This window comes from Lolium perenne, chromosome 3, assembly GCF_019359855.2.
Source record: "Lolium perenne isolate Kyuss_39 chromosome 3, Kyuss_2.0, whole genome shotgun sequence".
NCBI classification, from domain to species: domain Eukaryota; kingdom Viridiplantae; phylum Streptophyta; class Magnoliopsida; order Poales; family Poaceae; genus Lolium; species Lolium perenne.
This window is the reverse complement of record NC_067246.2, coordinates 246593971-246614363: the sequence shown is the minus strand read 5'-3', so window position 1 is coordinate 246614363 and position 20393 is coordinate 246593971. Positions and strand designations below refer to the sequence as shown.

At 43.3% G+C, this 20393-nt stretch overlaps 2 protein-coding genes across 3 annotated transcripts; both read right to left on the bottom strand.

Annotated features, from left to right (window-relative positions):
- Positions 1–9882: 9882 nt before the first annotated feature.
- On the bottom strand, positions 9883–12631 carry LOC127344601 (uncharacterized). The gene is made up of 4 exons (XM_051370908.2): positions 12456–12631; positions 11081–11203; positions 10190–10309; positions 9883–10104 (listed from the first exon to the last, which is right to left on the bottom strand). Exons 1-4 carry the CDS (start codon positions 12487–12489, stop codon positions 10040–10042), a joined length of 342 nt encoding a protein of 113 aa, XP_051226868.1. The 5' UTR covers positions 12490–12631; the 3' UTR covers positions 9883–10039.
- Positions 12632–13696: 1065 nt separating this feature from the next.
- On the bottom strand, positions 13697–18615 carry LOC127344599 (protein Iojap-related, mitochondrial). Of its 2 annotated transcripts, none has more exons than XM_051370906.2 (5): positions 18259–18615; positions 17084–17171; positions 15788–15885; positions 14107–14213; positions 13697–13992 (listed from the first exon to the last, which is right to left on the bottom strand). In XM_051370906.2, exons 1-4 carry the CDS (start codon positions 18532–18534, stop codon positions 14145–14147), a joined length of 531 nt encoding a protein of 176 aa, XP_051226866.1. In that variant the 5' UTR covers positions 18535–18615; the 3' UTR covers positions 13697–13992; positions 14107–14144. The 2 variants fall into 2 exon arrangements, with proteins under 2 accessions (XP_051226866.1, XP_051226867.1); XM_051370907.2 differs by having other exon boundaries at positions 14110–14213.
- Positions 18616–20393: the final 1778 nt, after the last annotated feature.

Below are 20393 nucleotides of genomic sequence, written 5' to 3'. Positions count from 1 at the left end.
GGCAATGCGAAATAAAAGGCAGAATCTGTCAAAACAGAACAGTTCGTAATGACAATTTTATTGAGGCACCAGACTTGCTCAAATGAAAATGCTCAAATTGAATGAAAGTTGCGTACATATCTGAGGATCACTCACGTAAATTGGCATAATTTTCTGAGTTACCTACAGAGAATTTGGCCCAGATTCGTGACAGCAAAGAAATCTGTTTCTGCGCAGTAATCCAAATCTAGTATGAACCTTACTATCAACGACTTTACTTGGCACGACAAAACACAAAACTAAGATAAGGAGAGGTTGCTACAGTAGTAAACAACTTCCAAGACACAAAATAAAAACAAAGGTACTGTAGTAAAAACATGGGTTGTCTCCCATAAGCGCTTTTCTTTAACGCCTTTCAGCTAGGCGCAGAAAGTGTGTATCAAGTATTATCAAGAGACGAAGTGTCAACATCATAATTTGTTCTAATAATAGAATCAAAAGGTAACTTCATTCTCTTTCTAGGGAAGTGTTCCATACCTTTCTTGAGAGGAAATTGATATTTAATATTACCTTCCTTCATATCAATGATAGCACCAACAGTTCGAAGAAAAGGTCTTCCCAATATAATGGGACAAGATGCATTGCATTCAATATCCAAGACAACAAAATCAACGGGGACAAGGTTATTGTTAACGGTAATGCGAACATTATCAACTTTCCCCAAAGGTTTCTTTGTAGAATGATCAGCAAGATTAACATCCAAATAACAATTTTTCAGCGGTGGCAAGTCAAGCATATTATAGATTTTCTTAGGCACAACAGAAATACTTGCACCAAGATCACATAAAGCATTACAATCAAAATCATTGACCTTCATCTTAATGATGGGCTCCCAACCATCCTCTAGCTTTCTAGGAATAGAAGCTTCGCGTTCTAATTTCTCTTCTCTAGCTTTTATGAGAGCATTTGTAATATGTTTCGTGAAAGCCAAATTTATAGCACCAGCATTAGGACTCTTAGCAAGTTTTTGTAAGAACTTTATAACTTCAGAGATGTGGCAATCATCAAAATCTAAACCATTATAATCTAAAGCAATGGGATCATCATCCCCAATGTTGGAAAAAGTTTCAGCAGTTTTATCACAGCGATTTCGAGCTTTAGCGCTTTCAGCAGCTTTTTCGCGCTTTGCATTAGAAGTGGAAACATTGCCAACACCAATTATTTTACCATTAATAGTAGGAGGTGCAGCAACATGTGGAGCATTAGCATTGCTAGTAGTGGTAATAGTCCAAACTTTAGCTATATTATCTTCTTTTTCATTTTCTTCTTTTTCCCACCTAGCACGCAATTCGGCCATCAATATTATATTCTCATTAATTCTAACTTGGATGGCATTTGCTGTAGTAACAATCTTATTATTATGATTTTCATGAGGCATAACTTTCGATTTCAAAAGATCAACATCAGCAGCAAGACTATCGACTTTAGAAGCAAGTATATCAATTTTCCCAAGCTTTTCTTCAATAGATTTGTTAAAAGCAGTTTGTGTACTAATAAATTCTTTAAGCATGGCTTCAAGTCCAGGGGGTGTGTTCCTATTATTGTTGTAAGAATTCCCATAAGAATTACCATAGCCATTGCCATTATTATAAGGATATGGCCTATAGTTGTTACTAGAATTGTTCCGGTAAGCATTGTTGTTGAAATTATTATTTTTAGTGAAGTTTACATCAACATGTTCTTCTTGTGCAACCAATGAAGCTAACGGAACATTATTAGGATCAACATTAGTCCTATCATTCACAAGCATAGACATAATAGCATCAATCTTATCACTCAAGGAGGAGGTTTCTTCGACAGAATTTACCTTCTTACCTTGTGGAGCTCTTTCCGTGTGCCATTCAGAGTAATTAATCATCATATTATCAAGAAGCTTTGTTGCTTCACCAAGAGTGATGGACATAAAGGTACCTCCAGCAGCTGAATCCAATAGATTCCGCGAAGAAAAATTCAGTCCTGCATAAAAGGTTTGGATGATCATCCAAGTAGTCAGTCCATGGGTTGGGCAATTTTTAACCAAAGATTTCATTCTTTCCCATGCTTGTGCAACATGCTCAGTATCCAATTGTTTAAAATTCATTATGCTACTCCTCAAAGATATAATTTTAGCAGGGCGATAATATCTACCAATAAAAGCATCCTTGCATTTAGTCCATGAATCAATACTATTCTTAGGCAGAGATAGCAACCAATCTTTAGCTCTTCCTCTTAATGAGAAAGGGAACAATTTTAATTTTATTATGTCACCATCTACATCTTTATACTTTTGCATTTCACAAAGTTCAACAAAATTATTGAGATGGGCAGCAGCATCATCAGAACTAACACCAGAAAATTGCTCTCGCATAACAAGATTTAGTAAAGCAGGTTTAATTTCGAAGAATTCTGCTGTAGTAGCAGGTGGAGCAATAGGTGTGCATAAGAAATCATTATTATTTGTGGTTGTGAAGTCACACAACTTAGTATTTTCAGGAGTACCCATTTTAGCAACAGTAAATAAACCAAACTAGATAAAGTAAATGCAAGTAACTAATTTTTTTGGGTTTTTGATATAGAGTGCAAACAAGACAGTAAATAAAGTAAAACTAGCAACTAATTTTTTTGTATTTTGATTTAGTGCAGCAAACAAAGTAGTAAATAAAATAAAGCAAGACAAAAACAAAGTAAAGAGATTGCGATGTGGAGACTCCCCTTGCAGCGTGTCTTGATCTCCCCGGCAACGGCGCCAGAAAAAGAGCTGTTGACGTGGGAGTTGAAAATCTTTGTGGTGTAACTTTCCTTTCGTTCCCCGGCAACAGCGCCAGAAAAAGAGCTTGATACGCGTACAGCACGCGTCCGTTGGGAACCCCAAGAGGAAGGTGTGATGCGTACAACGGCAAGTTTTCCCTCAGTAAGAAACCAAGGTTTATCGAACCAGTAGGAGCCAAGAAGCACGTTGAAGGTTGATGGCGGCGAGATGTAGTGCGGCGCAACACCAGGGATTCCGGCGCCAACGTGGAACCTGCACAACACAAACCAAGTACTTTGCCCCAACGAAACAGTGAGGTTGTCAATCTCACCGGCTTGCTGTAACAAAGGATTAGATGTATAGTGTGGATGATGATTGTTTGCAGAGAACAGTAGAACAAGTATTGCAGTAGATTGTATTTCAGATGTAAAGAATTGGACCGGGGTCCACAGTTCACTAGCGGTGTCTCTCCCATAAGATAAATAGCATGTTGGGTGAACAAATTACAGTTGGGCAATTGACAAATAGAGAGGACATGACCATGCACATACATGATATGATGAGTATTGTGAGATTTAATTGGGCATTACGACAAAGTACATAGACCGCTATCCAGCATGCATCTATGCCTAAAAAGTCCACCTTCAGGTTATCATCCGAACCCCCTCCAGTATTAAGTTGCTAACAACAGACAATTGCATTAAGTACTGCGCGTAATGTAATCAATAACTACATCCTCGGACATAGCATCAATGTTTTATCCCTAGTGGCAACAGTACATCCATAACCTTAGAGGTTTCTGTCACTCCCCCAGATTCACGGAGACATGAACCCACTATCGAGCATAAATACTCCCTCTTGGAGTTACTAGCAAAAACTTGGCCAGAGCCTCTACTAATAACGGAGAGCATGCAAGATCATAAACAACACATAGATATAAATTGATAATCAACATAACATAGTATTCTCTATTCATCGGATCCCAACAAACATAACATATAGCATTACAGATAGATGATCTTGATCATGTTCGGCAGCTCACAAGATCCGACAATGAAGCACATAAGGAGAAGACAACCATCTAGCTACTGCTATGGACCCATAGTCCAGGGGTGAACTACTCACTCATCACTCCGGAGGCGACCATGGCGGTGTAGAGTCCTCCGGGAGATGATTCCCCTCTCCGGCAGGGTGCCGGAGGCGATCTCCTGAATCCCCCGAGATGGGATTGGCGGCGGCGGCGTCTCTGGAAGGTTTTCCGTATCGTGGCTCTCGGTACTGGGGGTTTCGCGACGAAGGCTATTTGTAGGCGGAAGGGCAGGTCAAGGGGCGTCACGAGGGGCCCAGGAGACAGGTCGGCGCGGCCAAGACCTGGGCCACGCCGCCCTACCTCCTGGCCACCTCGTGGCCCCACTTCGTTGACTCTTCGGTCTTCTGGAAGCTTCGTGTGAAAATAGGCCCCTGGGCGTTGATTTCGTCCAATTCCGAGAATATTTCCTTACTAGGATTTCTGAAACCAAAAACAGCAGAAACAAAGAATCGGCTCTTCGGCATCTTGTTAATAGGTTAGTTCCAGAAAATGCATAAATATGATGTAAAGTACGCATAAAACATGTAGATATCATCAATAATGTGGCATGGAACATAAGAAATTATCGATACGTCGGAGACGTATCAGATACCATCAACTAGATAGTACCCCTTGTTGTATACGTGGCCGTTTACCTCAAAGTTCACGGCAAGATCTTGTCCCTCAGCTAGCCTGGCAAAAAAACTGGAGAGCGCTGCAGCATGTTGATATCATTGTTTGTTCCTGCCATGCCAAAATATGCATGCCAAATCCAAAGCTCATGGTCTGCCACCGCCTCAAGAATGACACCACACTCACCAGTATGCCCCTTGTAGATCCCCTGCCAAGCAAAAGGGCAATTCTTCCAGCTCCAATGCATACAGTCAATGCTTCCGAGCATTCCAGGAAACCCTCTTGCTGCATTCTTTTGCAGGATCCGAGCTGTATCATCTTCTTTTGGTGCTCTCAAATAGTCTTTAGCAAACACCGCTATGACGGCTCGGCAGAACCTGTAGAGAGTCTTTGTACATGTCGACTCTGCCATCCGTAGGTAGTCATTGACTCTATCTGGAGGGGCTCCGTATGCAAGACAACACATTGCAGTAGTCCACTTCTGAATTGAGGTGAAGCCCCACAAACCTCTGCAATCTTGCTTGGCCATGAAGTACTTGTCGTACTCCCTGACGCCGTGGACAATCTTCAAGAACAACTCGTTCGTTCATCCTAAACCGGCGCCAAAATTCGTTCGGCGAATGAGTCGCGTCGTTGTTGAAGTAGTCGGCGTCAAGCAGCATTGCGCCGGCTTCACGATGTCGGTTGATGTTCTTCCTCTTGCCTGGCTTTGAGCCGCCGCGTCGAGGCATGACAAAGAAAGGATGGCGAACACGCAACATGTTCGTCAGAATCAGCTGCTGCTGTTGCCGCCGAACAGCCTGAGCGTTCTGCTCCTCCGTGAACAGCTGCACCATCATCTCATCGTCGTTGTCCATTGCGGCAATCAGACGAACACCTTGCTGGCGGGACGATACTATCGCGGTGGCGGCGAGCTCTGTTTCGGGCGAAACAGCGACCGCCGGTCGAGGGGGTGGCGGCCGTGTCGATGGACGGCGGTTCCTAGACAGTCGGCTGTGTCTATTGCAAGCTAGGGGGCCGCCGCGGCGACGACGACAGTGGCGATCTAGAGGGGTAGGAGTCGGCTTGGGCGTGTGTAGGAGGTGGGAAATCGGTGTGTCTGGCTGCCAGGCAGTGCCCACGCTCGTTTTCAGATGTGTCGCGAGGTGCCGGTGCGTCCGATTCGCGCCCTTAGCGAAGGGGCCGGCACGAGTTGTTAGCGATTCTATTGGGCTCCAAAATTGACCGGCATTTGGGACGCACCGGTACGAGCCCATTTTCGCTGCTGGTCCCTACAATGCAATCGGGACCGCTACCGGGGCGCAGGTGAAGATGCTCTAATCAGCTATGCCATCATTCCGTCCTTCAGTATGAAAGAAGTGAAAAGGAAAGATAATATCTTGTGATCTTCGATGACACGTGAAGAAACGTTGCTGTGTGCAGGAGTTCAGCTTGACCCTAAATGCGCAGACGATTCATCACAGATGCAGACGAGTACCGCTTGCCGATGCTGTCAGTGTGGCATAGTGGCTACGCACCATTGCAGGAGAGTCGAATCTAAAATCTTTTGGATCACTTGATTTCCTGATCGCGACACCATAATTAAGTAGTACTATATGCGAAAAGAATCTCCTCCCCTTTCTAACAAAAGTCGCTGGCAGAGGCACGTCGTATCTATATCTAGCGGTCTAGCTACATTTCGATTACTATATGGCGATGCTAAATCTATGACGCTAGCATGATTAGAGGTTGGCGGCACGCTAACATAATCTGCATTTGGATAAGTCGTGGGCTAGCCCGGTTAAACAAGATTAGTAGCGGTAGGCAGAATCCTGCCTAAAAATCCCAGCTCTGCCTAAACAAGCAGTTTCAGTCGCGACTTGGGAACCAGGAATCCAATCACACGATGCTCGACTCCGCATCTTGTGCTTTCCGGCCGAACCCCCATGCACCTGCACCTCGGCAGGGCCAAAAGTAGCTTTCCGCGGATAGGCGCTAATACCAGGCTTTTTATTCCTCCTGCCTACCCTTTTGCCTGTACCGTACTCTCTGCAGCTCGATGTATAAACTGACAAGTGACAACCGGGTAGAGGAACAGGTGCAGTACATGCGGTGTGCTGGGAATTGAAATGTTCATGGCGCGATCTGTAGGGCACGCACTGTGTGCGTCCTCCTTTCCAAGCAGGGGCAGGGCCTAGGCGTTCGGTGCAACCTGGTCCTCTCTGCTTGCATCAGTGTGCTTCCAATGTACTCAGGGACGAAGCTAGGAAAAAATGTCACTGGTGTCATGCACATATTCACTCTATTTGACTGGTGTCATCTTATGTAAATAATGACTAGCTAGTGTTAAATAGTGAAGGTTTTGGTTGTTTCCATTGGGGTCAGCCTCTCAAGCAGCTCCGTCCGTGAATGTACTACGTCCCACACTCCGGCTGCTCTCCTCGAATATATGAGTACTGTTTCAATATTACAGAATATCTATGACTATGAGTACTGTTTCCGTTAAAAAGAATCTGCGAGTACTGTTTTAAAGAATTTACATTTTTTGGACAGCCAAATAATCTACCACTAGAGCTATTGTGCAACGCTTAGACTTTCTTTTTTGAAATATATATACTCCGTATGGTATTTTGTGTGGGTACATTAGAAACTTTACTAAACAAGAAGGGTTACAGAACGATCAAGGTCTTAGACTCTTAGTTCCATACAAGCTCCTAGTTCAGCTTCAAATGGTGCTTGGCAATCATGCAGATGATTTACATGGTATTTGACGGTTCTGTTTGCTTCTCTCCCCCCTTTTTTTAGGGGAAAGCCATCCGCCGCATTTTATTGATTACTCAACAAAGTTGCATCATGGATTACATATGGCATGATAAAACTCGATGTATCAGCATCGTAGCTAATTACAGAATTTGATTTATCATCGCTTTCCCTCATTTCTTGAGGGGTGAAAGCTCTAGCTGCGAAAAGAAAGAGGAGATCAATAATCTCAAACAGGCTGAGCCCAGTTAACGTCAAAGATTCCGAGACTCCGAGAGTGGACCCCCGGATCCAATTAATTTTTCCGTTGAGAAAAAACAGGGGTCCAACTAACTACACTCCACGAACAGCTACCGAGCGTCTACAGCCTGGTCCTTCGCGCTACGCGAGCCCAAAAGTTTGAGATCGTCATGTGATGTGATCTATCGCGAGAAAAACCGTGGAGCCCCGCTCAGATCTATGGATCCACCCTACGCACGCATGGAATCCTAGACAAATCACTTGAACCGTGGTCCTTCGTGCCACTCTGGAGTTTGGAGGATCACATTTCCAAACTACTTCCTCCATCTTATCAAACTGTCTGAGATTTATGAAAATTTAGATGTATATAGATACTAGTACTATTTAGTGTTTAGATACATTCGAGTTTAAATAAATTTTAGATAACTTTCGTGAGAGGTAGAACGTAGTTGGAACTAAAACCAGATATTACTACTACCTCCTATCGCTGACATATGCATGTATGTATGCAGTATGCTACTCTCTCCGTCTCAGTTTACTAGACTTCTCCGTATTCCTAGGTCGCCAATTTGATCTATATAATTTAAATTATATAATGTAAAAAATATATCATTAGAAAATAGAACATCTAAACTTTCTAATGATATAATTTTTATAACATATAAATAATGCTAACTTGATCAAATTAGCGACCTAGAGGTACGTGCACGCCTAATAAACTGTGAGAGAGTGAATAGATTACTGGTACTCCCTCAATCCATAAATTATGTCGAAGATTCATCTAAATTCAAGTATATCTATATATTTAAAAGTGTCTAGATACATTGAAATTTAAATAAACTTACGGTTTATGCACACAGCTCGTAGTACAAGAAACTGAAGATAATTTGCCGTCCGTGAACATAGCCATCACCGTGCATTCATTGGTTGCGCGGACCGGAAAGAAGCATCTGCCCGAGCCGTGCAGTTAGTAATGTCAAGCTGTCGGTACAACCGTACAATGCCATTATGATGGGAGAGATCCAATGATTCAGGTCTTGCACGGCCATCTGTTTAATGTGAACAACAGACACGCAGGGACAGCAAATGCACTAGCAGTCAAACACGCGACCTGATTAGCTGTCGAGGGTATGTTTGGGTGGCGACCAAAATCTACCATAGTACCGACGTTTTTGGGAGCAAATTGCAGATTTCACCGGTTTCACCGGAAGTTTAAAAATCACCAGTTTTACAAAAATAAAAACCCGCAGTGGTGAAAACTGCAAAAAAGTTTATTGAACTGGTGATCCTTGCAAAAGGTTACCTGAATCTGGTGCATACCCTCTTTTTGGGAGTGAAATTTCGGAAGACTAGTAAAGATTTTTTTTTTTTGAGATGCATACGTATTTCATTATATCAAACAGGAGTACACAGAACGTACACACCGACACAGAAAGGTCCAGAAGAACACGTAGGCCCGTACATTTTGCAGAAAGAACCCCCAAAAGAGAAAAAATACAGAGTAGTCCTCGGGTCCGATCCGCCGCCGAAACTCCGGCGCCGCCACGGCGACCACCAAGAGAGGGAGCAGCAGAAACCACCATGCCCGAGGTCGACGCAGCTCCATTGCCACACTTGGGCTTTAAGAACCTCAATAGTGGAGCACCGGAGATGCTCACCTTGTCGTTGGGGCTCGTCGGTTGGGGCCCAGCCCCGAGCTCGTCGTCGATCTCCAGATCCAGCCAGCCTCATCGACCAACGTCGAGAGGCAGCACCAAATCCGCCTGCCACGGAACCGCAGCCCAGCACGAACCACGCCACCTCCGAGACCAGCGCCAGCCCGACGAGGCCGGCGAAGAGAACTCCTGTACAGATCTCGTCTTCCCAACGGCGGCGGAGGGGACGCCCGTGACGAGGACGAAGACGAGAAGCAAAATCCCCCGACGAGATCCCCGCCGTCGCCTCGACGATCTCGCCTGGGAAGCCTAGATCCGCGGCTCCTCAGCGAGACACGACGGCGCCGCCAAGACGGTGACCCGGAAAACTTTATTCGCGGCGGCGGCGTCGACACCGACCGAGCACCGCCCGCAAACCCTAGCCTACACCTATCTACACGCCGGCCAAAGACCACCGGGGCTTCCTCCCCCACCCGCCGCCGCCGGGGCGACGAGAGGAGGGGGAGAAAGCCCCTGAAGACTAGCAAAGATGGGAAAATGCTCAGCAGCTCTCTCACCTGAATCTGTTCAGCAGCTCATGGGAAAATGCTCCGGCAGTGATTTTGTTAATATACTACGCTGGCAACAGCTCTGTGCACATGTGTTGGACCAAGAAGACACGGGACCTAAACTAAGGCTGCCTTTGCCACTCGGTATGAGACGGATTATGACAATCCCATATTCTCAAGTCTCAACCACCTTTTGCCTATTTCTCAATTTTTCTATTATTATGGGGCTAATTTTGTAAAGCAGATTATGAAATAAATATATCGTGGTTCAACAAGCGCAAACTGAGCCTAAGGGCGGTAACTCCATTGAAGTTTCGAGCAAGTAAGACTAATGCGACTGAAAAAATGAGATTTACATAATTTACACAAATCCTTCATGGTCCATGCTTCATTCTTCCTTGATCAAATTACTTGGCTCACTCAGAACATACTTCGGTAGTTCGTATTTGGCACCTGCAGCAGAGTTTGGAGGCATTGGTTTGGTTCTGAAAGCATGGATGTAGAGAAGATACACGAGATACAAGAGAGATGCTTTTACCTCTTTCATCGTAGCAAAGTGTCATGTCAGAATTTGTGACGATGATGCCAGCACTGTCCACTATGGTCTGTGCAAGAGATAATTCAGCGTCTGCGGCGGCTCGAAGTGCATCCCAAATCTCTGATGGAAACAGATGACAGTTTGTTATGCAAAGCTAGTGTTTCTTCAACTATTTGGTTGTATAATTTTTGTGCTAGGGGTGTGCTATCATAAGAAAACAAACATGTGTTTTATGAATACGATAAGACAACAGTTCAAGATTTCTCAGACCAACCCTTCGCTGAACCAAAAATACTGCATCGCTCATAAATAGATGTCATTCTAGAAAGTGTGCAGTCAAGCTTGTGTAATTTTGACTATTGAAATATTAAAACTATTCACACTAAAAGGTGATAATTAAATTTTAAGTTTGTCATGAAAAATACTTCCATACCAATACTATTTTCCATATTTCGTAAATAATGGTCGAAGGTGTTTGTTACGGACAGTGGGAGTCTAAAATATGCTAATTGATAAGTATTTTTTTAACGAAATTATGTGGTCATCACAATGACAAACCAGCGGAATGTCAATAGTACGGGGAGAGATTTGTATCAATAAAATCAATGATACCGGCCAGCTTCTGTTCTGCAATTCCTTCATAGTTCATACTGAAGAATGTGTTTTGCTCCTGAAGGACTAGAAGGGGCCGCGACATATATACAATAGTAACAGTGGACTAAACTTCCAAAACAGCAAAATAAACACCATAAGTGTACATGTGCTTCAAAAGTTTAATTTAACAAACTGCCTAGCTGTGCTTCTTCTGAAAAAAAGGGTACTGGTCTAGCAAGCAGTATAAATCAACTGCAGATAAATGTTCACAGTACAACAATGGAAGTTGTATAGTACCTTTCTGTCCACCGTAGTGAGGAGTAGTGTCCCAGAATTCCTCGCGCATCTGTTTGAGTTCTGCTGGTGTTATTGCCTGAGTGTGCTTCCAAGGCTTTGGCTTTTTTAGCTTCTTACTATTATCTGAAATCAACAGAATGTGTTAAGCGTCAGTAACTGAATATATCCAAATGCAGTAACAGGATATAACAGTAAATAAGCAGTGCATTGATCTTAGAACCGAGGCAGGCTGCACATTGTATTAAGCACCGCAGAATTACACAAATTAACAAAAGCACATAATTCAGCTTCCAAGAAATGCCAGGAGTTCTTTTCAACAAACCTGCTGCTCTATAAGCCTGTTTTATTAATGAGTTAAGGCTATTCATGTGCTGAACCGGGCAAAAAAAGGCTATTCATGTGCTGAACCAGGCAACATAAATGTCATATTCACCACCTTAACACATAAAAAGTTTATAGCTTTCTGAACATTTTTAAGTCGTTTAACTAATACTAAGGATGTGACCAGGATCAGGCAAAAAGATTAAATCATGCCATTTTTCACAACTACTCCCTCCGGTCAGATTTAATCGACGCGGAGGGAGACCTGTGCATGCGTGTACTTAGGCTGTTAGGTGCGTCAATTTATTGTGACCGGAGGTAGTATTAGAGAAGTCATGTTAAGCGAGTTCAGTATTAGGGAGAAAAATAAGTACTCATGAAAGAGAGGTCTCCCTGCAATTTAACCAACCTAATGGACTGACACTGATGTCAAAGCCATTTTACTTAGTCAAAAGCTCAGAGCTGATATTTCCTACTACTGAACCCCAATAAGAAACTTCTTTCCTCCTCAGTAAGAATAAACCATCATTTCAATACTTCTTTCGTCATGTCACATCTTTGGTCCAAGGAAGAATAAACCGTCAGTCCAATCGATTTCCTTTATATACGTATCTTCTTCTTCTCCCCACTATAGTTTTCATGTTACAGTGCAGATGAGAATATATCACCCCTCAGTTGCCTTTTCATAGTACACGTATCCTCTCCACCGAAATTTGTATCACCAATATGTCGAGATCATGTCTCTAAAAAAAAAAAAGACATGTCGATCATGGTGATACTAACAACACTTTATGTTTCAAGAATTGTTTGATTTGCGCAAGCTACCAGTATATAAGCCCCTGAGAATGATCACATAGTATCATTGTACAGTATTCCATAAGGAGATGTAACCCCCTCCCTGCTACCCCCGCAGCTGAATTATTGCAGCATGACTCATCACCAATCCCATCCCAGATCACAGTTCTGGGAACCAAATTGCCTGAGATCTCAATCCCATAACTCACTACTATGAGAATATAATACGATAGAGAGAGGCAGGGTAAGAAGAAGATACCATCAGATGTAGGGGTGGATCCGGCGCAGCCCATGGCGACGGCCGATCAGACGATCATCGGCGGCCTCACTTGGAGAAGCTTCTGCAAGCGGATGTGCCCCTCGCGTCTGGACTGCGGGAGAGGGCGGTGGACTGAAAACCGAAAGCGGAGGAGTGGGGGATGAACGTGTGAGGAACTCAGGATGGGGCTATGCTAGCCAACAAAAACCGGTGCGGGTGTAGCTGGCATCGATGGATGCGGTGGTGTTTTTTTTTTTCAGGAGTTGGAGTGGTGTTTTATCACATGGGAGTATATACACTCTCTTTATTTTCAACTGTATTTTAGATACATTTTGAAATGTTAAAAATTGAAATAAATAATTCGCATGTACATCACGTGCTACTTGTTCACGGTTGTTTCGTGAAAACTCGATTTGTTCTGCGACGTGTGTAAAAAGACAAAATTTAATAATAAAAATAAAACTTTTCACAAGATAATTTTTTTACATAGAACATAAAAATATCGATATTTGACGAACACACACATGTTATTATGGAGATGCACATATATAATTTTTTATTAAAAACTTTTAACACTTTAAAATAGTTTTTTAGTAGAGAAAGCATATCCACTCGAGAGCCAAATTAAATTTCCGAAGTTTGAGCCGAAAAGATGGCGCACCCGCTGAATATAAATGTTCATTTTCCGTGCGCATGCTTTTACACTCGTCACAATAGTACACGCATATGCTGCCACTAGTCCACGATTCAAATGCCTGCTCTCTGAGTTTCTGTTTATGCGCTGTGTTGTGCCGGGAGGTTGTTTATGCGCTGTGTTGTGTTGTGCCGGGAGGTTTGGACATATGGTTTACAGTTAGTTTCAGGTTTGTGCTCTTCACCGTTTTAAAAGAATGTTAAAGAATTGTCTAAATTTAGATGTATACATATATATATTAAGATACATCTAAATTTAGAAAAACTTGCAACATTTTTTTGTGAATAAAGTTAGTAATTTAGAAAAAACTTGCGCCATTTTTTTGTGAACAAATTTAGTAATTATTTTTAGAGAGTGGTTTCAGGCTGTAGCTGCCACTTCATTTTAAGCCTTTATTTCATGCCCTCCCTATGTCTCATAAAACATGTCAACAGCAAAGGCCGATACCTGATTGCTGATGGGTCTGGGCCACGAAAATAAGGCCTCTTAAAAGCATAGAGGTTCAAAGTTCATATCTATAACTTGTGCTGACCTGTCGACACTGATATAAATTGTCCAAAGTGTTACCTTGGATCCAAGATAGCACCAGTATATATTATGAGTACTATCCAAAGAGCTGGATAACAACAGGAAACAAAAGAAAAACCACAATCTAGGCTTGAACTTGCAGGCGACAAAATGATCAAAAGTACAAAACACAAAACACAAGCTTGCAGAGACATCATGGTGCCATGAATCCTGATGAGACATCATTCACAAGCAAACTTAGAAATCTACCCTTCAAGGTTCTGCACACAAGCAAGAATACTTGGCGCTGTCAAACTCAAAAACCTTGAACAAACCCTGCACACGATCGTAAATGCATGTTATGTGGTTGTCCGTGGTGTGACCATGTAGTTCGTTCAACAATAGTACATCCAAATGAGACTTGAGGGTACAGAAACTCGGAATACTCACCACTGCAGGCGATCGATCATGGCCGCGGCGCATTTAGCTCAGATGCTCTTCATGGGTTTCTGCGAGTGGTCCCTGCGGCGTGTCTTCACAAGTGAAGTCTCCAACTCCTGCAGGAGAAACAATATAAGATGAGAAACTGTTAGAAGTATAGCCCAAAACTAAATCCTATTTGCATCTGCTTACAAATTTATAAAAAACCATGTTAGCACATCTTGAAATACCAACCAGGTATAAGAAAACTGTAACCATTGGTTTGCATTGTTATCCAATTCAAACTGCCTGAACTACCCTAAGAATTGCAATAAATGCATTGCACAGAACATTTATCTGTATACTTTCACTTTTTATTTCAGTATGTACCCTAAACCAAAGATTACGAGTTGATGAGTCGAGACGAGTCGCTAAGGTACCGACTCATGGACTAGTCGCGCGACTAGTCACGACTAGTCAAGGTTTTTGGTTGGAACCATAGTTGCCAGAAGTTCGGGTCGACCGGGTCCAAGAAGGGGGTCGAGGGTCGAGGATCCCCCCATCCCTGTGAACGAGGTTCGGTGAGGGGTATACATCTCCAGGACACTAATTTGGAATGTGGGTCGTGATGCACTTAATTCTGGGTCGATGGCCCCGGTTTGATGAAATGGAGTACTATTCAAATTCAACTCCAACTCAGAAAAAAATCACAAAAGATAAAAAGGTTGCAAATATAAATAATGGGTCCAACCCACTTACAGCCCAATAGGCCATGTTGCTTGACTCTGGAATCCAACGCATGTCATTCTCATCTTCTTCCCAATTTCACCACCAACGCCGCCCAATTCCCAGTCCAGCGGCTCCAGCCTCTAGCGCATAGGTTTAGCGATACCTCCGACGTCCGATCTCCCCTAGCGACTACCCAGGCGACCAGGCGGCGACGGCAGCAAGTGAAGAACGAAGCAGGACAAGTTGCAGCACGATGGCGGCGTGGGACTGAGACCATCCGGCACTCAGCCGCTGTCCGACGCGGCACAGAGATGGCAGACTGCGGAGGGGAATTTCCTTTTATTTCTGCTGGGTTTCATATCTAGCCTACCCAACTTGCTTGGGAAAAAGGCTTTGATGTTGTATACCATCGTGGCCCAAGGTTCTTCGGTACTCATCAGGGGTCAGCAGACATCGAACAGGATCACGACCTGGCCGCTGACCCACATCGATCGACCCGCTATCGTTCCCGACCCTCGATCTGGGTCGATCAACCCTGGGTCATGGAACGCGGCATTGACCCCGTTTCCGGCTACTATGGTTGGAACACAAGTACCGACAAATTTGACTAATCGAGCGACTCTCTACTTCCTGTCATTTGATAAAATACAATTTTCCTTGGTCTTGAAACAACACAGGATCCTAAATTCACCCCAAGAGAAAGATGCTTAATTTCACATGGCAAATCACTGATCACGTCCATCTTGACTGCTAACTTAAATACCTAATTATCTAAAATTTGCACTATGATTCCTAGCATTCCAGACCATTTTTTTACTGAAGTGTGTGCATAACCGCAATTGCGTAATAACTTTAGTAATATGATGTTTATTAAATAACTAAAATATATTAATGGTGTATTTGCATCTATCAATAATTCGATACACCCAATGTAATTTATTGTGGGAAACAACAAGAAATACAAGCTATATGCTCTGCTGACCTGAGCAGAAATGTTAGGGGACACCGCCTTTGTCCAAACGCTTTCCAGATCATAGTACTCTCTTGCTCTTTCTTCAAGCGCGTGGATGATGATACTTCCTGACATAATATTCGTTAATTGTTCAAAACGACTTCAACTAGAGCAGAACATAGATGGTTAAAACTTGAGCTACTTCAAAGAGTGGTGCACCAACATTAAAAAACTCTAAAACACTTACTAGACTTCAGACCTCAAGATACCAATTTAGACCACATACTAAGAAAGGCACACTGCCATTTCAGAATTCTAAAACTCAAGAAGCTAGTCTTCGGAGTTCAGCCCACGAGATAATGCCATTTCTTGCCTTATTTGCCACTGCTGCGTATGGCCCTTGATTATCTTTTCATTTATACATAGAGAGTAGCTGAAGACACAACCGACATCAGGCATCACAACAGGGAAGAAAGAAGTACTAAACGGCCTGCTGCTATTTCACCGTATAACAACAAAACTAACTGTATAGAACCAGCAAATCTCCACAGCCTGCACATTTCCATGATTTTGATTGCTAGGCATTGAACCCAAGTCCGAAGGTCGAGCACTATTGGACAGTCATTGCAGTGTTTTTAATTGGACAACATAATTAGCAGGACCAAAGTTTACCAGGTCTTCTGTTGAGTTTGCTTGAATCATGACCCAGAAAGGTACCCACCAATCATTTCAGACGGAATGCAATTGTGTCATTAGGTTTTGCTCTTGTATCCAACGCAAAAATTCCCATGAAATTTGTCTTGTGAAGAAGAACGAGGCCAGCAGAAGTGATAGGCTCTTGCTACTGGTACGAAGGGGACACAATGATGATCTTTACAGGGCCTTGTTGCTCAAAACGATCAGCTGTCGAAGAACAGTTCAAGGAAGCTAACCAGCCAAAGTACTTAACTATTAGAGAGGTGCTGCTAATTCCAGATCTACTAGTGCAAACAGCCAAGGTGGAACCCCAGCATAAAGCCTTAAGGAGTACTCTAGAGCTGGACCAACATCAGGCACAAATAATAATGCAGTAGATCTAAAAAACAATGATAATGCAATAGCACTTCTGCTCTAGACTCTGGAGAGAAGACTCTGTCTTGAGTTTCCTTTTCCTTTAAATCTTATAGAAAATCCTTTGGACAGGATCCTTTGGTATGTTTAGATTTGATAGTTAGGGCTCTTATTCAAAATCAAATTTTCCTTATGATATTAGTCTATGTCTCTTCATTTCTAAAATCAATTTCTGCAAAGAAAATTGCAGGGGTGCACATGAGATTTAGATGTTACCAGAATCAATGACGACCCACTTTCCAGCTTGCTGGCCTTCTACACTCGGCATCAATATTCGATCAGAACCCTTTTGTTTCTGCTTTATCTTAAGAAAATAAAAAAAGGACAATTTCAGTACCATATTAGTATGGCCTGTGCACATGATCACAAACTTCAAATGACATGACATCACCACTGAAGTGGGCTTGTAAACTACTCCCTCTGTCCCAAAATATAAGGCACGTTTTTTTTTTCACATGGTCTCTGATGCACAACTTTGACCACAAATAGAGACCAAATTATATGGATTCAAAATATATAAATGGTATCATTACATTCATATTGCAAATATCTTTCCTTTCATATATATTTATAAAAAAATTATGAGAACATTATAAGTACAAATAACAGTGAAAGTTGTACGTTGTTGACCAGCGAAATTTAAGGGCGCCTTATGGACGGAGGGAGTACATGTGAGATATGACACAGGATAGCATATCAACAAAAAAAACATTAAATCACATCAATCATGAAAAAGATTTCAATATAGTGAGGAGGCGGAGAACCTCAGAACTATGTTTACATTTGGTGATTAATGACATAGAGGGAGCAGCATTGCTAATTAAATTTGGCACGCCCTTCAGTCCAATCCACCTTTCAATCACCCGCCAAACAATTTTGAAGCACATCCATGCGGCAAAATTGTCTAACACACTACCACGCCCAAGGAAACACTGTCATACATATATTTATTCAACAGTATTTTACACCAATCTTATGTTTCATCCACATTAGTCACATGCACAATTAATATATACTACTATTGGTCACATTTTTTTCCAAGAATCATCAGCATATGAGTCCACCAAAGCACTCAATACTAAAATTAATAATTAGTTCAATGAGAAATAAAACCTTGGACACTAAGAGATTCCCGGAGCCATAGGTGGACCCAACCATCCCTAAGCCGAGGCTTTCGGCCGGCTGCGCAACTTGTTTTGATAAAAAATTAATGAAAATTTTGATGAAATTTGACCAGGTTTCTAGTGTGCCCGGGCCTAATGAAAATCTTTGGGTACGGTCTGCCACTGCCCGGAGCTAAAACCCGCTAAAATTATGCCTGATTCGTCGCTATTTTACGAAGGGAGGGGGGGGGGGGGGGGGGGGGCCAAAACGGGGGTCAGGGGGCGTGCCTTGTAGAGTATAGCCTGGGCGATATTGCGGACGTGCCAGTCGGAGCGGCCGGTGGCGACAACCATGTAGTCCGCACAGGCGCCGCCGTGGAGTCCGCCCTCACCGACGGGGAACACGCGCACGTCCCCGGCACGGACGTCGCTCAGCACCTTCTCCACCTCCGAGAGCTCGATAAGCTCCGATGGCCGAGCCGGCGAGGCGCTGGCGGACGAGAGGCGGCGTGGGAGAACCGGGCGGCATCCGGCCAGGGCTCGGGATCGCACGGCGGTGAGCATCGGCGGCCGAGGCAAAAGGGGTTCACGACTTCCGTCGGGTTCTATTTCCGTCTATTTTACAGGTTCGGAAGAAAACCCTACCGCTCGGAGCGGCAGATAGTGGACTCCCGCCGCCGGAAGGTGCTATGCACCACCTGGTCGGTGCGGACCGGGCGGATTTCCTATACACCAACCAGGTCGGCGTGGCCAGCCTGTTAACTTTGCTAGATCGATAGGTGTAGGATTTGTGCCGGTAGAGGATGACGAACCTATCGAAAATCAACATGGTGATGATGGCGACGGCGTGAGGTCGAGAGAGGTGGCGGCGGAGCTTCCCGTCGGCACTGCACTAACCCTAATCGGTGGGTCGTCTGGTGGGGCGAGTGGCAGCTCAGGGCAACCTCGTAACCTGTGCCACTGGCCCCCACCACTCTATATAGTGTAGACGACAGGGGCCCACCAACCAGCGAACGGTTGGGCGCCCCCGATCAGGGCGCGGACGAGGTCAAGGGGTCGTGCCAGAGCCGTTGGGCTCTGGTGTGGTGGAGATCAATCCTAACATTCTCCCCCTTGATCTCAAATTTTCTTTTAACTTTATACTTTCACTTTATTCGTTTCATTTTGGATCAGTCCATAGGGCATGTTTCATCGTCACAGCTCTATTGCCGATAGAATCAGACAACCACAATACACTTCTCTGTTTTGAAACAAACTCTTTTACTTTTGAGCCTCTTATGATCCAGGATAGGTAAGACTTTCCCTTAAACCCATGCCGGCTACGTGCTCCTTGAACACGCTGGGTGGTAAGCCTTTCGTTAGCGGATCCGCAAGCATATCTTTTGTCCTTATATGCTCGAGACTTATAGTTTGATCCTGGACATTGTGTTTCACAACATAATACTTAACCTCAATCGGTTTCGTAGCTGTACTCGACTTGTTGTTGTGAGCATAAAATACTGCAGGCTCATGGTCGCAGTACATCTTTAGTGGTTTGTCATTACAATCTACCACTTTCAAGTCGGATATAAATTTCTTTAACCATAATGCCTGCCCCGTGGCTTCATAACATGCTATAAATTCTGCATACATCGTGGATGATGCAACTATGGTCTGTTTGGAGCTTCTCCAAGAAATAGCTCCCCCTCGAGGGTGAATACATATCCAGATGTGGATTTTCTATCATCTTTATCCCCCGCAAAATCTGCATCTGAATACCCTCTTATTTCTAGGAAATCAGATCTTCTGTATGTTAGCATGTAATTCTTTGTGCCTTTCACATAACGCAATGCCTTCTTTACCATTTTCCACTGTTCAAAACCTGGATTTTTTTGATATCTACCGAGTACTCCGGTGATAAATGCTAAGTCAGGGCGAGTGCACACTTGTGCATACTGTAGGCTTCCAATAGCCGAAGCATATGGAACCGCTTTCATTTGATCGAGCTCGTATTGATTTTGGGGACTTTGATGTTTCCCAAAACTGTCGCCCTTGACTATAGGGGCAGGTGTGGCACTGCACTTATGCATATTATACTTACTTAGAATCTTTTCTAAAAAAGCCTTTTGCGATAGTCCTAATACTCCATTGTTTCTATCTCGGTGAATTTCTATGCCCAAAACATATGACGCTTCACCAAGATCTTTCATATCAAAATTTGAGGACAAGAACTTCTTTGTCTCTTGCAGTAGACTAACATCACTGCTGGCAAGCAGAATATCATCCACATACAAGATTAGGAAAATATATTTCCCACTTTTAAACTTTGCATAAACACAACTGTCCTCAATATTTTCTTTAAATCCAAATCTCTTAATTGTTTCATTAAACTTTAGATACCACTGTCTGGAGGCTTGCTTTAATCCATAAATGGATTTCTTTAG